This window comes from Physella acuta, unplaced genomic scaffold (assembly GCF_028476545.2).
Source record: "Physella acuta isolate Inbredline_101_S28 unplaced genomic scaffold, ASM2847654v3 ptg001481l, whole genome shotgun sequence".
Taxonomy (NCBI): Eukaryota; Metazoa; Mollusca; class Gastropoda; family Physidae; genus Physella; species Physella acuta.
Window position 1 is genome coordinate 99,381 of NW_026732996.1, and position 18,120 is coordinate 117,500.

General features: G+C 34.5%; 1 protein-coding gene across 2 annotated transcripts in view; it reads left to right on the forward strand.

The window, feature by feature from the left end:
- LOC131928303 (arf-GAP with GTPase, ANK repeat and PH domain-containing protein 1) overlaps positions 1-18,120 on the forward strand; it is a 94,842-nt gene that overhangs the window by 48,486 nt on the left and 28,236 nt on the right. For both annotated transcript variants that reach the window (XM_059284290.1, XM_059284291.1), the window contains 3 exons: positions 4,960-5,049; positions 5,472-5,552; positions 11,118-11,219. In XM_059284290.1, the coding sequence (XP_059140273.1) occupies positions 4,960-5,049; positions 5,472-5,552; positions 11,118-11,219 (273 nt within the window). The remainder of the gene's footprint in view (positions 1-4,959; positions 5,050-5,471; positions 5,553-11,117; positions 11,220-18,120) is intronic.

Here is an 18,120-nt window from a genome sequence, read left to right on the forward strand (position 1 = left end):
CATTTTGTGCAAATGTCTATTTTTACTTCTTACTTGAGGTTAAGTTTTATTTAAAAAAATTTAGTGTGAGATATTTTGTTTTAATAAATACCTTGTCAATTTTCATTTTAAATATAAAAAAGTCTATTTAAAAATAAGGTATAATATTTTGTTTTGCTCTAACTTAACACATTTCATTCATATTTTTATTATTTAATGTAGTTGCAATTTGATCAATTTAAAATTACATTTTTGAAGGATAAACATTTGCTTTAGTGGTAGTTCATTCCAAAATGCAGATCATTCTCTTGTATCAATATATAAAATGTTTTTACCTGTATATCTAATGCTTCTAAATCCACAAACCATTTTCATAACATATCTAAATCTGCTTTAGCATTATAAATTAAGAGTATTTATTCAGTCTATCTTTCTTGCTACTCCTCACTATTTGTATTATTGCTGTTTTAATTTTTTAACTTATTTAAAAGAAAATATAATTCCTAACTATTACTAAAAAATTGCTTACTAAATGAGTGTCATTTAATCTTAAAATACTACCTTGATTCTCCCCAGATGTATTGATATATATAGAGGTGGTTTTTACCAGTACACCAGGGAAGGATATGGGGGGGGGGGGGGTCAAAGTTCTGTTTTCGAAGGACCTGGAACCATACATCCTACCATTGAAACATACATCATGCATGCATAAAAATAATTACTCTGCACCCAAAGTAATTTTTTAAACCATGAAATTGAGGTTGTGGAATTTTTTCAACATTTTTTGTGTATGATTTAAAAAACTAAATAAAAATATAAAAACCAGTACAATCTTGACAAAAATAGTTGAGTATGTAAATGCAATCAGTTTGCAGTATCATCGATTGTAAGCTTACTTGTTACTGATGTATAGAGTGGTATTGATCTTACAGACAACACAAATTGTATTCATATATGAGGGACGAATTTTGTCTCATCTGCATTTTATTTAGAAAATCAGCACTGCGCCCTGAAAGATAATTTAACTAATTATTAACTACATTTATTTGTGATATTAATATTTGACTTACACTTTTAACATGTCAGAATTTAAAATAATGTAAATTAATGTTATAATCACATCTAGTAAAAATTGGACAGAATTTGTTTTTAATTTGAAGAAAAAAATCACCAAAATCTTGGCTTTTATGATGAAACAGTGGACTTTCTATGAAGCATTTAAATATTTTTAGAATTATCTGCAGTGTTGTTAAAACAGATGTGATCATACACTTAATCTTTTTGAAATTTGCTGTGTTTTTATTTTATTTTGATATAAATAACGAGCTGACGCCACCATCTAGTTGTTTTATTTTCTGCTTATCAGCAATTCATAATTTATGAATTCAACACTACCCCCTCCCGCCCAGTGAAAGCAGCCATTTACAGACAAAGAAATGATCAATCAGAAATTGTTACCTCCCCTTCGTTTCAAATCGTTTAATACTAAATTATCTGCCCCTAATAGCCGTTACTAACCCGGCTCTACAATTGTAAACATTCAGGGTGAACCACAGCTCACCTGACAGGTAGGGATGAGGGTGGTGTCTAAGCTGCGTGGTGTTTTCTATGGTCTCCATGAAGAGAATTATATATATATAGACTAGACATTTGAGGTTTAAATGATTAATTAATTAGTGATTGGCTGTTATGTAGAGTGCTTAAGTTTAAACAGTCTGAGTAATTAAATATCAAAAGGTTGATTTAATATTCACAAAGTAATTTCTCGAAAGGTGATTTAGAACTTCAAAGGCTTCCTTAATAGTGTAACTCAAATATTAAATTAAATTAACTTTTGAAATTAATTTTTACATTTAATTACGATATATAACTTAATTTATAACAAAACTTCTATTTAAACAAATATTATATTTTGTTATTTTCAGTTTTTGTTGAAAATAGGAAAAAAATTATTTAAAAATTATTAATTTAAAAAATTACCTCCCTTGTACATATATCAAATAACAGTCTTTGTTTACTTTTTTAAAAACAATTATTTATATAAGAAATAGGGCATCTGGACAAATCTAACAGCCCTAAGGGAATAAAGTTCTTTTTTGTCACTCTCCAGGGTCAGTCTACTACCTCACGAAATATTAGGGTGATTATTCGGCAATTTTTTAATATATAGCTCATGTAAGGATAATTTCATTTCGTAGACCTCATCAAGGGCTTAGAGTCAAACCAACAGTTTTCCCATACGACCTAGTCATCTATAGAGGTGCATGCAAAAAATTAGCCAGATGCACAGAGGTTAAATACCCTAAAATCTGTGTTGAAATTACCCTGGTTTTCCCATAAATTACAAAGATTATATAGGGAAATACGACTGGTCAGTTTTGACCCCTTAGTAGATTTTTCCTGGATATGGCGAATTTTTTCTAACATCCCTAGGTGTTTTTCTACCACCTCACAAAGTATCAGGGGGGGGGGTGTTATTCGGCAAAAGTTTTTTTCTATATATAGCTCATCATGTTTTAGCCCTCGTTGACGGCTTTGAGTTGAATCAACAGTTTTTCCAATGTTTTTTTCCGATGTTTAAGATTGTTGGCTGCAGTGCTAACAATCTACAGCTATTCCAAAAACATAAATAATGATGTGCTATAAAAATGGTAAATTTTGGTTCAGATGTTTTTCAAGTATTAATTCCAAAACACTTTTTAAAATAAATATCAGACCCTTTCTAATTTCAGCTAATCTACTTGTTTTCATTGTCCATCATATGAACTAAAACTTTCAAATTACAATTAATCTAAATCTAGTCTCTTTATAGTTGATGACTTACGTTTTTACCATGCTCATGTTTAAAAGAATATAACTTATATAATAAGGAATAATTTGAAATTGAAAATAACAGTAAAACTAGATTATTACATTTAAAATTAGCTTATTTTAAAAAAAAAACTTGATGGCCACTTTTGTTACATTGATAAACTTAATATTTTAAAAAAAAATTGTTTATAAGGTAAACATTGAATTGCAATTAGGCAAGACTTTCAATGTTTTTTTAGAGCAACATAAACTTCTTTTCTTTAAAATATTAGCTACATTAAACAATTAATTAGTACAGTAACAGTGTGAGACTGCTTTAACTTTAAAAAAATAGATAAAACATATTAACGAATTTTTTGGAAAAGAACTCAATATGTTTTATCTATTTTTTTTCATGGTCTGGTCACATCCCTGGTTGTTACAGGTTATTCTTCTATTTTACTCACCCAATTTTTTTGTTAAAACTGTATCAACCGTTTCTGTCTTTAAATCCCCATTTGCATGCATAGTTATCAAAATGGAAGTATCAAAGCTGATCATTTTGAAATTCTGAATAGGCCTACATAAAAAAAAACCCAGGATTCTCCAGTTTTAAAGTATAATAAAGTGACAGCCAGGGAGTAATGAGAGGGGTTTAATGTCTTGTACGCTCATGACAACTACAATGATTCTTTGGGGATCACCATGACCTCTGTCACCATCTGGTATACAGATGTGAACATTATCTCCCACTTCAGCTTGTTTAAAATTTGTATCTGATTTTTTAGCGTCGTGACACCTTGAGTTTGCAAGCTAGTATGAGATGCTCACCTGTTGTCCATGATTTCATGTTTATTGTTACATAATCTACAAGTAATGTTCCCTACGTAACCTTCGTCTGCTTCATTGGTTATTCCGCAAATTGCATGGGCATTGTTGCCACAGGATCCACAAGAATGGGGGGCGGAGTGGTCTAGCGGTAGAGAGCTGGACTGCCAACCCGTAAGTCTAGAGTTCGAATCCGGGTTCAAAGTCAGTAGACCGTCCCTGAGTCCACCCAACTCTGATGGGTACCTAACTCACGTTTGGGAAAGTAAAGGTGGCTGGGCATAGTGCTGACCACACTATCTCTTCATATGCAGAGGTCACAGAAACAAGTGAACTCTACTTCACTTGCCCCACAGACCCTCAATTTGAAAGGGAAACTTTACTTTACTTTACTTACAATATTTTTCACAAACTGCACATAATCTATTGGCCATTTTATTGTCAAGCAACTGGTCTGGACGTTTTGCCACGGCATCATATGTGTTAGCTGAGGATGTTGCATTTATGGCAACCTCCTTTTCTTGTTCAATGTTCTCAAGATCTTCCTCAGTAACTAAATTATCGGGAGCCTTTCTTGGTAGATTTGAAGTGCTGTCCCACTTTTGTTTTGCATCCAAATAAGGCTTTGAATGTTGGATTCCTTGAAGAAGAGAATATTTTTTCATAAATAGAATGAATTGAGACTCTCAGCCCAATGAGATGATTCATTTGTCTGCATCCATGTCATCATGTTTTGAACATCTTCGTTGGCATATTCTACTGAACTTTGGCTATGCCTTGCATTTCCGTGAACTAGTCAGGCCACTTGTTCTTTAGTTCAGAAATAACTTGATTCACAAATTCTCTTCCATTAGGATTTGGATTATTTATTTTGACACCCATCTGGTATGTTTGTCACATGTTCTGACTGCCCTTTTGGTCCATGTCGCATTGCATATAGAATGCTATACAAACAATACGTTACTCACAATGAAACCGCACCCAGAATAATGAAAACACGATCACAACTTAGTCTAGATCGGACATCCCGGCCAGTGTGCGCATTGGCTGGCCAATGTATGAAATACTTTGTCAATTTTAAACTCTTCGGCCAGTGCTAAGCTCTTCGGGCTTTGGCCAAGAGAACCGACCCTTGCGCACATTGGCCGGCAAATGTGTGCTTTGTCAGCATTTCGGGCTTTGACAGTAACATTTATACATATACACACATATATATATATATGTGGTGTGGTGTGTTTTATATATATATAGCCATTTATATTGTTGTTAGAAATTTTAAAAATTAATACAAGATTTTTTAAAAATTGTTGAATAATTGTTTTACTTTTATAATTTGTCTTAATTTGTAAGTTTATCCTGCAGGATAAACAAACTGAAGGAAAAGATCTACCTACACCTAGCTCAACTCCTACACAAAGTAGAAAAAATCGTAGAAGATCAAATCTTTTTAATGTAAGTATTTTAGTAAAAATACTTTAGTTAATAAAGGCCTCATATTTTTGCAATATTTTGAAGTACTATTACACAGTGTTTACACTTACAACTGTTTTGTGGTATTTCTTTTTCCACAAACTGTTAAACCAGCTAGTCCGGTTCCTCATATCTCAAATTTTTGTCAAAGCAACTGCTCATATCTCAAATATCTTTTATGTCGAGGCTGCACTCTATATATCATTTAAACATTGAGGCCATTGTGTTGTTCTATCTTTTTGAGTTAGTTCCATTTCATTTGCTTGGAAGTGATCATGTAAGCTTTTTTTTCCCAATAAACAATTTATGGTGGAAAACCTTCTTTTCATAAAGGGATAAGAATACTTAGGAAGCCACTTACATTTATGGTTGTATCTGTGTAACTACTGTGTATTTTTTCCTAGCCTAAGTCAAAAGAAGAAGAAAAAAAGCAATCCATTGATGGAGAAAAAGTTGGAAGTGGTCGAACTATTCCAATCAAACAGGTAAGGCTCACTCATTTCAAAATTAAAAGTGTAAGTCAACATTCTCATCGTTGGGGTGTACTAGTGTTTTTCAAAAACAATTCTACATCTAGATTTAAATCACATTTTTTCACAATAACGTAGCCGACTGTCATCATTATGCTGTTTTGTGACAATATAAAAAAAATTGGTCTTATTTACCTTATATTAAAGAAAATGTGGACAAATGTGAATACAGACATGTCTACCATCTTGTAAAAAGTGGAATTGTTCAGCTTTTTTACAAAATTTTTGTCCCATTCTGGTTTCATTGAAGTTTGTCCCACTTTCTCAAAAAAAAAAATTGATTAAGTGAACATATAGAATATTATAGAATTAATTGTAAAAAACGAATAAATCGACCTGAAAAATGAGTAGGGAAAAGCCATTATTTACGTTTTCCTGTTTACTTAGTGGTCATCCATTTAAGACATCCACAAAAATTTTGAATTTTAGACCCCTCTCCCCCTGTCCACACACTTCCACTGTCGACGATACATAACACGATTAACGTGCTAATTTCTAGAACTAAATCTCAAATAACTCTAACTAGGTAGGCCTGCCCTTAACAAGCACTTGCTCTTCAGCTATTGTTCTTCATATGGCCTAGTACATGTTAAGGTAGGGATCATTGAAAAGAATCTGAGATAGCATAAACTAAGGTTAAATCTAATCAATAATGGTATGGTTATGGATTTGGGGGAGGGGGGTCTCAGGTTACTAGTTAGCATACTTTTAAAAAAAAATTAAGCTGACATTAAGCAGTATTTAGATGTTACCTAGAGACTTTTTTAGAAAACTACAGGCCTATAGAATACCTATACCAGTGGTTCCCAAACTTTTTCAAGTGGTGACCCCCTTTTATAAAATAAGTGACCTGCAACCCCCATAGAATTAAAAAGCCGAAATTAGTATGGAAATTAATAAACACTAAAATAAGATTTTCTAGTAGACTTTTAATATGAACTACTCTTGATAACTGTTTTAATACCATGAGTAAAATTGCATGCTATTTACTAAACATTCGAGGTTAATTTTTTTTAAAGTATTTTTTTTTTGTTAACGCCAACCTATGTCATTATCAACATTCAATTTATTTCTTAATTTTGTTTTTAATCGGAGAATATTGTTGAAAGTCTATTCTCAAAAAGTCAATCAAATTTTACATTTGGGTATGAATGGTGAATACTACACCAAAATTGTGTGTGCAGTTTTTCATCTCCAACCACTCTGGCGTTTTAAGTATACCAAAAGGTCTTGTTTCCTTTGCACTTCCAAGAACAATTTGATTTCAGATTTCAATTCAAAAACACTATTCACAACATTTCATTTGACAGCCAGATTACTGTAGTGTAGAAACGCAGAACCTCATGATTTTTATTCATGTCTTAGCTCAGTTCTTTGAAGGCTCCAGATTTAATATAATTTATGACTTCTACTTGCAATGGAGTCTTGATGGCAAGGACAGTGGTTAGGAAGCTAAATCTTTTCTGTTTTCTGAAAGCCCGATTTTGACCTAAACATAGATGGCGCACCATCCATACACATCCCCACAGCCGTTTCAACCCATTTTAATCATCCAGTTTCAAAAAACTTATTTATTTTCTCCCTGCTATCTTCACAAAATAGCAACTCTTCTTTGCTAACATCTGAATGAATATAGACAAAGACCAGCAACTGCGAACACAAACTCACTTCTGTTGATTTATTAACTTGAAAAGCAGACAATGGTGAAAGCTTGATTTCAATAAAAAATGTGTAATTTAACATCAACGGACATGTCAGCTATAAGTCATGCACTAATGCTGTGTTTCCTTGGTGAAAACTTCCTGTTCGATCAAGTCTCTGACATTTGCAACTAGCTTCATGCTGAAGAAAGAACTCCATATCTTTTTTTTTGTGTGTTCCGAATGACTAGTCTCAAATGATGTTTTAGTTTTGAAGATTTCACAAACTCATGACTGAGAACAACTTTGTACAGTACGCATTGCTTCTTCTCTATTCCATTTCCAGTGATGTTAGTAAAGCCAAATTTCAGATATTCTTCTCAATATTTACATTGTGTTTCTCATTGCTAAGGTTTAGTATACCAGTTGAACACCCCCCAGAAAGCCCTTCGCGACCCACAGTTTGGGAACCCGTGACCTATACTGTGTATAATCTCATAAAACTTATTTAATTATTTATTTTTGGTTTAGTAGCATCTGCACCTAAGACGGTATGTTCCTCTTTTTGCCTTCAAATTCGTGTTTTTGGTATAACTGTTCCTACTTTTGGTGAACAGGGTTAGGCATGTCTGCAGATCGTATCCAATTCTTATGCAAAATCATTGCCCTTGTTTCTGAAAAAAATGTTTTGGGGTAGACAGCCCTGCTCATCTGTCTGGGAGTTTGAACTAGGGTCTTTTTGGCTTAACAACCAGGAGCTTTACCAGCCACCACAAGATGAAGATGAATAAGCCACATTGCATTACATAACATTGCGTTATGTTACAATGCACCGCATTACGTTCCTCAATATAAAGCAATGTATGTGTGTGTGTCTGATTTGTATGCATTACTACACTTTTCATCCAATCGCTATGAAACTTTGGGAAGTTGTTAAGAATACTCATGGGAAAGTACCTGCGGGGAAAAAAAAACTTCAAATTCGCAGGGGTGATTCTTGATTCTTCTCTATATACGGAATAAAAAATAACAGTCGTTTGCCATTTGACTCCGTTCATACGATCACCAATAAACTTTAGGGAGTTGATTAAAACACTTCTAGGGAGGTTTCTGCAAATTTTTTTTTTTATTTTGCAAGGGTTTCTGCGGGAAAAAAATATTTTTACTTTCTCGTATATACAAAGTATAGAGAACGGAAAAACATAATTTTACAATCTTGTCCGTGTGTGTCTGTCTGTCTGTGAACACGATAACTTGAGTACCGTTACAGCTAGGTTGATGAAATTTCAAATATAAGTATTTTATCAAAATCGTAGATCCATATCAACTTTTGAGCGATTTACGATAACCGGAAGTAGTACTTTTTCTACTTTGAATTTTTCAAAAGCGTATAACTTGAGTACTGTTTCAGATAGATAAATGAAATTTTACATGTAAGTAAAACATCTAATTCTCTACCTTCTGTCAAATTTTGAGTAATTTCCGTTGACCCGACCGGAAGTACTAATTTACGCTATTTCCGATTTCTTAAAAAACGCATGTAAATTTATAAAGTACTAATAATATTCCGCACTATTATGCACATTTTGTTTTGTCGTTCGCTCGGTGCGCAATTCTTTTGTCTACTAGATTTTATTCTATTTTTAAAAGTCTAAGTAAACAAAAATCATGTCTATATTCCGAGTTGCCATCCAACGTAGTGTTATATTAGAATATTCGAGTTAGTTTAGGGGAGATCACTCCCGGTTTATTTTAAATATATGGGTGGCACCTGGGAGGGTGCGATGTTTGTCAATACCTGGTTTGGCGCCTAGAGTTCCAGAGTGGCTATCTAAGCACTTGTTATCTGTTAATCGGGCATCCTGCATACTGGGTAAGGAGTACTACTATATTCTGCCGCAGCGCCCCAACTATTGTGTGACGCAAAGCACCTCAGGCTCTCCTGTGAGCACTAGCGTCCCTGCAGGGCTCAAACTGTGCCCTATGCTTTTTTGTAAAGGCAATGGTGCCTACGTTCATTCTAAACAGTGTGATAGATGGGGCATTATAGTTATAGTCGTTCACTAAACATAATCAGGTGTTTTCACCGCCTGCGCTATCCTGTGAGAACTATGGTGCCTACATTAGTTTTAAGGAGCACCCTACAATATTGACAACTGAGCCAGATAGTGTTATCAGGGACTCATGAGAGCGCCCCTCTGTCCCTGTAACTTAGGCAGTGCGTGAACAATGTTGATATTATGGTGAACGATAAACATACTGGGTGGTAGTTTAGGTAAACCTGTGCCCCGAAAAATATGATCCAAACCCAAGCATTGTTTACATTTAAATAACTCTGTTTTTAAAAAACAAGGTGACTCCTTTAAGTATATAGGATTGGTAAAGCATTGATGAAACCCGCCTAATATATTTCGTTAGACTTAATTTGTCTTTTATGCATTACTACCACATTCATCCAATGGCCATGAAACTTTGGGAAGTTGTGGAGAATACTCTTGTGGAGGTTATTGCCAAACAAAATTTTCAATTTTGCACTGGTAGCTACCCGCCCTGCAGGGATCAATTTGGCACTCCAGGCTGTCCCATGAACACTATGGTGCCTATGTTAGTTTTGAATAGTGTGCTGGACCATGGATAAGATGGGGCGTTTTAGTCATTCACTAAACAGAATAAGGCGCGTCAGCCAACGCCCTTGAAAGGTGCGATTTCCCCCCGGGCTTTCCTCTGACTTTCTTCTAACCCTGCCGTAACACATGGGGACGGGCACTCTAGTAACAGTAACATGTATAGCTCTGTGATAAAAGTTTTAAAATTGCTATTATCGACCCAAAGTATTCTTACTGATACTGTAAGTTTAACCATTTATATTTATAAAAATTAAAGTATGTTTGTCCTTGATGCATTACTACACATTTCATCCTGTCACCATGAAACTGTGAAGTTGTTAGTATAATCCTTAGAAGGTTTCTGCAATAAAAACAAATTAAATATAGGTGGTTCCCCGACACCTTAGTACCTGTGATATATTGATTGGGTGTCTTGTACATAGGGTCATACGGCGCCCATAACACTTGATGTGCCCTGGGTTCCACAATGGTTGTTTTAAAGAGTGCCATACACTAGTAATATAATAAATATTTAACTCTTTTTTAAATTGCTTTAATAGTTTCTTGTATTATAATTGAAAGTATGTTTTGTTAGATATTTTGTTGTCTAGATCAGTTCCGAAGGCTAAAATTATATGTAAACTATATGGAATAACAATTTTAAGGAAGAGAAGTAAACCATTGTAGTTAATTATTGATAACGAGCTGACCCGTGGCGTAGCATACACTGCTATTTAGTTTTTTTATTTTTTACTTTTCAGTAATTCTGAATTGGTAAATTTGACACAACCAGTGCTGCGACTGAAAATATTTTGCTTTAGAACACTATCAGTTGCTCATGAAGGATGACTATCCTCACCCTCCCTTTTCTTCCCCCCCCCCCCCCCCCCCCCTTGAAAGCAGCCGCTTTTGACAACAGTTTACAGACAACCACGAAAAGATCAAGCGCAACTTGTTACCTCCCATTATTTTCAAATTGTTTAAAACTAAATTATCTGCCCCTAATAGCCATCACTAATTTGATCCAGTTCGACGATTTTTAAACATTCAGCATGAACCACAGCTCACCAGACTGATGGGGCTGGGGCAATATTATCTGTTGAGCGAGGGAGGGGTGGGTTGGCATGCATACATGGTGTCCCACGTAGAGAATTATATATATTGATATAATGATTAATCATATTTTTAAATTTATTTTTATGCCTGTTGTCCTCCCTTGACAGGCTCTGCTGCTAGTTTATTAATGAATATTTACTTTTTTTTATTGTTTACAGGGCTATTTATATAAAAAAAGTCATGGCTTAAACAAAGAATGGAAAAAGAAATATGTTGCCCTCTCTGATGATGGAAAACTTGTATATCATTCTAGTTTACATGTGAGTAAACCATCTATGCCAATTAATACATTTAATCCTTTTTTGTTCAAAACTTCATCATGTTGGTCATGGTATTTTCTTAATTATACAGAACTATGTTTAAAAGAATTTGTTCTCAAATTGGAAGTTATTGCTCCAAGTGGGTGGATAAAAAGGCAGTGCAAGCTTGAAGGAGAAACTAATTATCCTCTGTAAATAAAGAAAATTTTAGGTTATACAAGGTTTTTCTTAAAATTAATCACGATATTTGAATATTTTAGATTGAGATTGATTAGAAGAGATAATTAATTACAAAATAACAGTTAAAAACAAGAGTATGACTTTTCCAACTTGATTTCCTAATTTTTCAGACAACTGTTTCTCTACTATTTTTCTGCAACATATTTTGACCACACAAAAAAATTTGTAAAAATATTCTAAAGTGTTGCAGTTGAAAGAAAACAAAATCTTCTGAGCCCAGTTTAGCATGTCTGGTAGTGTAGGTACAGTTTATCTACTGGTATTTTTAATTCGCATTTCGTTTAAACTAGTTCGCCCTTCTAACATTTCTTGCTGCTTTCTAAACTTTTAATAAATTTTGAGATGCTTGTGATAAGTGATTATGGACTACACTAGCCCGCCCTACCAACATGTCACAGAAATGCCTACCGTCCCGCTAAAAGCAGTATTGTTCTGCTTTTCAAAAAAATCGTTTCCTGTTCCACCGTCCAGTTTTTGTCGAAATTTTTTTTTTTTAAATAATTAATAAAGAAAAGTAATAAAAAGAATTGGAAAAAAAAAAGGCAGGGAAAAAGCTATTATCTCCCTTTAGCACACGTTTCCGTTTCCTAGTTTACTTACAATATTTACAAGTATCATCTAATACTAGATCTACTAAAATATAATGTGGACAATCTAGCTTCTGAACGTTCTTTTCAGTATGTACAATTGAATTATAGATTAAATTATGCCTAACATGTAGAGAGAAAATACAATAAAATCTTGTAAGTTGTAACTAGTAACTACTATTATGAATAACTTATGAAGAAGTAAATCGGACTTTTACTACAGTAATACAATGGCATGGAATCTGCCAGACAAGTATGGGCTGTGTATGTTTACCAAGGCTGTGGGGTAAAAACGTTTACTACCCAACCCTTCAACCTTTACCCTCCTCCTAGTATACTGCTTGTTGTGGACCACACCACTTTTGACTACTAGCGTACTAGAGCCTGTGTCTCTGATAGCATTCACCACCCGTCCGTTCACTTTACATTTGAATGTTGATAGTTTGTTTTCTCACACAGTGTTCATCATGTACACCTGTTCTGAATTGTTGTTCTGCTGTTTGAGTTGTTTGGGCGGGGTGGGTTGTTGTCATATGTGCACTGCCATCAGGGCTTTCCGCAGTCTCTCTGGTAATGACCGACTCCGTTGCAGTTATAGCACTTGATACCTGGAAGTTGTGTCTTCATATATTTTGTTTATAGATGCTGCCTCGATCTATTTTTCTAGTGTAAGTTTTAAGTCATTAGTAAACACTTTGAAATCTTTGTCTTTCCTAGGTTGTAGTTTATGGAATTTTGGTGATAAGTTTCTTCCGTCAGGTGGTAAAACTCTAGTAACGTCTGTTTTAGTGTTTTGTAGTCTTTGATTTCTTCGTCCGTCAGTGTGTGGCAAGCGTCGAGTCCTCTTCCACCAACCAGGGTGAGCAAGTGTTGGCTCATCATATTGTTGGCCATGTTTTTGGACTTGCCGATCGTTTCAAACCGTCAAATAAATATCCACAATTTTGATCATAAAATAGAATTAACTTTATTATCAACTCCTGCGTCCTATGTCATCGGTAACATTGTCGCGCCATGCTCACGTCACACTCATGCCACAAATATTTTATCAAACACGCACACATACTCTCGAACCAATCATCATCTACCACCAGTTTACACGCTCCTTATTAGTCTCTACCAGTCTAGTCTTATTTCTATGACAAGTAGTATTGTTGTAATACTACCACAATAGACATATTTAGCAATGCATATTTACACTTTCTATTGATTTTTCTTTTACATCTCCATTACTTTTCTCTATATAAATCTATATTCAATCGTGAGGACCCTTGGTTATTTTCTAAGCCTATGTGAACTTAATGTTACCGCGCTGTGTATTCTAGAGGTCGATCTAAATCAAATTTATTTATTTAGATTGCAGTTCAACACAGTCTGGTTTAATATTTCTCTTGTCCATATTAAGGATTACTGTTTACTGTATTACCAACAGAAGACAAAGTGTGGCTGACTATAAAACAAAGTATTGTAAAAATTAGCAGATATTAAGAATCAGATGTCTGGAAAAATAGTAATTAAAAATTCTGCTTGACATTATGTTTCTTAAGCATTTCAAAATTTTAGTTTAAGTATTGGTAAAATTTTTGTATGGATTAAGAAAGCGGCACCCCTGCAAATATTACATTACGGGGTCAAGGTGGGTAAAACTTAAACTTTTTTTGGTATATGCATAGCCCTTTAAATATTAGTTTTTGTTTAAAGATTGTTACAAAGAGAATAAGTCCACTAATTTTCTGGTCAAACAATTTTAAGAACCCTGTCTGTTATGACAGCATTTGTGTAAAAACCATTGAGGCTACACAATTTAGGAGTAGAATTTGAGTAGAATGTGACAAAAATGTGCGAAAAAGTGAAAAGAAATTGAATCCACATTCACAACTGTATGTGTCAATTTTATATTACTTGGACAAAAGTTGTTTTTTTCTGACTCAAAGCATTTTCTTAATTTCAAAGCATTTTTTGTAACATACAACGAAGTCTCAAGTTTTTCCTCCTTTTGTGGATAAAATTTCATGAAAAGAATGTTCTGGCAAAGTAGCAGCATATATTGCTCTCAGTATGTTGACTGAAATTACACCTTGTCTAAAAAAACATTGTACAAACATTTTTTTTTCATTTTGTGTGGATCTAAGTTCACACTACTCTATGAGTGTAGCATCGTTAAGCTTTTATATATTAAACAACCAGTTGAAAAATTGCCCTTTTTGAAGCTGCAGTAACCAAACCACCTAGCTTATGTTTACATCAACTCAAAGGAATTGAAATTGGGTATTTATTCTTTATATACAAAAGAGATAATTGATCTTATTCTAAATTATTTTAAATGTATTTAATTCAAACCCAAAATAACATAATATTTTTTTTTCTCTATTTCCAGTTTGTCAGACTTACAAACATAAATACCTTCTTTTTATCTTTGTAGCATGTACTATGATTGTTGTTATATGTTATTATAATTTTTTTTTTTACATAATATATTATTCTATAACTAGATTTGAGGGAGAAATGCAACGCCTGCTAGGTTGATAGTGTTGTCTTTTTGTCAAAACCAAAATCACCACCTTAACTTAAGATTTAACTGGAAACAAAAAATGTAATTGAAAACTGACTTTTATCCAGCACTGGGAAACCTTAATCCTGATACTAATGCTTACTATACATATTACTTTTACGTAATTTTTTTTTGTACCTTAACATTCACTTCTAAAATTAGACAATTAAATTAGGCGTTTAATTTTATTATTTATTATCAATGACGTCATTTTTATTCTGTAACATTTTCCAACTTTCAGCATTTGATTCTTAATTCTATTTTTTAATTCAACAATCAATGACACCATTCTGTTTTGTGTATAGACGTTAAATGTAGATATTGCCACAATACTTTATCTGGTAACCGTGATCTACTCGTAGTTACTGCACATTCATACAAAATATTGTTGTAGTCATACCCTTAAACCTTGACAAAAGTCGCATTCAGTTTCTTTCAGACATCTCTTCAGGGGAGTGGGGCTGAGCCCCTGAAGAATGTCTACACACACTCACACACCCGGGAGAGAAAAGTCTGAAAGAAACACTGGTCACATTTGTAGATAATACAGACTAAATGAAGACCCAACATCTATAATCTAGACTAATTACCTACTATTGACCGCTAAACCTCAATCATGCAGACCGTGATTCTTTCATTCAGACTTTTTTTTCTCCTCACTGTCATTTCCTTTGTTTTCTCTAGAGTGTTCCAGACTGTCAGACAGAATAGCATACCATAGTGATATAAAATATCCCATTACAACACAATATAATACATGACCATGGTAAGACACTGGTCATCAGATTAAGAAATTACATTTTTTTAATACAACTTGTCAGCAGCTTTTGTTGCCCACTTCATAAATTGGGTTTAACACCTAGTGGTGACCTAAAGTTCCCTTTCAAACCTCTGTCTATGGGGCAAGTGAAGTAGAATTCACCTGTTTCTGAAACCTCTACATTTGCAAGGATAGTGTGGTAAACACTTTGTCCAGCTGCCTTAGCTTTCCATAATGTGAGTCGGGTACCCATCAAAGTTGGATGGACTCAGGGACCTTTACAGACTCCACTATTGAAGGGCAATTCCTCACTCATCATGTTTTTTTCTGGAATTTTTATGATAAAGCAAACTATATAACTAGCCATCCTGACCGGGCCCTACACTGGCCTCTGTGAAAAACCTATCAGTAAAGGACTATGCCTTGTGGGTTTATTTAGCAGCAAATACCCAGCATGGAAGTTTGACAAAAGAACACATAACCCTAAACCCAATTCTAACTTTAAACTTTACAATAACCACAACCAACAAAAACCAAAACACAAACACAAAAAGAAACGCAAACAGTAACACAAAACAAAAGCAAACGCAAACGTTAACACAAACAAAATACAAACACAGAAAAACGCAAACCATAAGGCCGAACATAAAGACAAATTTAAATGCAAACATAAACGCATAGTGCTCACATTATAGCACCGGACGCCAAATGGCATCCTGCCAGGGCGCCGGCGGAACTACCTGATTCAGCTTTGTAAATGACTATAATACCTCTTCTTACCCATAGTCTATTGAACACACTAAACCAAACATAGGTGCTATAGCGCTCACAGGAAGGCCCGGGGTGCCAAATAGCACCTTGTCTGGCAACGTAGGATGCCCATATTTGATTTAGTTACCTTTCTTATCCATGGTCTGTCCCACTGTTTAAAACGAACATATGCTCTGTAGCCCTTACAGCACGGGTTCCCAACCTGGGGGTCGCGAAGGGCTTTCTGGGGGGTCGCCAACTGGTATACTAAACCTTAGTAATTTGAAAAAAAAACATAAATATTTAGAAGAATTTCTGAAATTCGGCTTTACTAACAACACTGGAAAGGGAATAGAGAAGAAGCAAAGCGTACTGTACAAAGTTGTTCTCAGTCACGAGTTTATGAAATCTTCAAAACTAAAACGTCATTTGAGACGAGTCATTCGAAGCACACCAAAAAAGATATGGAGTTCTTTCGTCGGTATGAAGCTAGTTGCAAACGTCAGAGACTTGATCGAACAGGAAGTTTTCACCAAGGAAACACAGCATTAGTGCAAGCATCACATGAAGTCGCGACAGAAAATGCCAAGCGAAAACAAACACAATAGGAGAAAATCTCATCAAACGCTGCATGTTGAATATGGTGAAGTTAATTCTTACATGTCCGTAGATGTTAAATAACACATTTTTATTTAAATCAAACATTGTTTGCTTTTCAAGTTGATAAATCAACAGACGTGAGTTCGTGTTCGCAGTTGCTGGTCTTTGTCTATATTCATTCAGATGATAGCAAAGAAGAGTTGCTCTTTTGTGAAAATAGCATGGAGAAAATAAATAGTATTTTTTTTAAATTGGATGATTAAAATGGGTTAAAACGGCTGTGAGGGTTTGTGCGGATTGTGCACCATCTATGTTTAGGTCAAAGTCGGGCTTTCAGAAAGCAGAAAAGATTTCGCTCCATAACCACTACCCTTGCCAATCGCCATCAAGACTCCATTGCTGGTATAAGTAGTTAATTATATAAAATCTGGAGCCTTCAAAGAACTGAGCAAAGACCTGAATAAAGATCACGAGGTTCTGCTCTTCTACACTACAGTGCGCTGGCTGTCAAACGAATTGTTGTGAATCGTGTTTTTAATTGAAATCTGAAATCAAATTGTTCTTGGAAATGCAAAGGAAACAAGACCTTTCGGTATACTTAGAACGACATAGAGTGGTTGGAGAGAGTATCATACCTAGCAGATGTGTTCGAACATCAACATAAGCATAACCCGAAGCTTCAGGGAAAATGAACGAATATTATCACTCTCCATGATTATCTCGGGGCATTTTATCAAAGCTGCAAAATCGACAAAGAAAATAAATCTTGGAAATATTGTAAATTTGAGAAACTCTGCAGTGTGGTAGATGAATCTAATTGTGAGATAATTAAAAGTTTTGAAAGAAGAAATTTCTGGGCATCTTGAATCAAGTGAAAACGAACTGCAGCGCTATTTCTCTGAGCTGAAAAAAAACAAGGTAATTAAAAAGTCTAGTGACAATTTTAGCGCAATTTCCTTATGTTATCTAAAAATAGCTCTGTCGTAGCGTAAATCAAGAGCAGGGTTAGTAAAACCATTGGTTAAAATACATGTTTTATTTACAATAGAGTTACATGACTAAAAACCATTGCGCGCCTAGCTACTGAACGTGATGACGCAGCCATTGAACGTGATGGCGCAGCTATTGAACGTGATGACGCGTGTGGTGTGGTTGGAAAAAATGCCTACTAATTCTGTCCAAATTTTAATAAATTAAAAAAAATTTTGTGACCGAACGAAAGGATATTTTTGCAAACTTTCTTCGGCAATATTGTTCTAAATTATGACAGAAATCGATTGGTACATGTTTCAAGTCGCTAAGTTGTCTGGTTGCTGAGATATGGGCCAAAAACGGCTTTTTGTCGAGGTTTTTTGGCTTTTCCGGGATATCCATGAAAGAAACCCGGAATTTTTTTGGCCTATGTTCATCCTG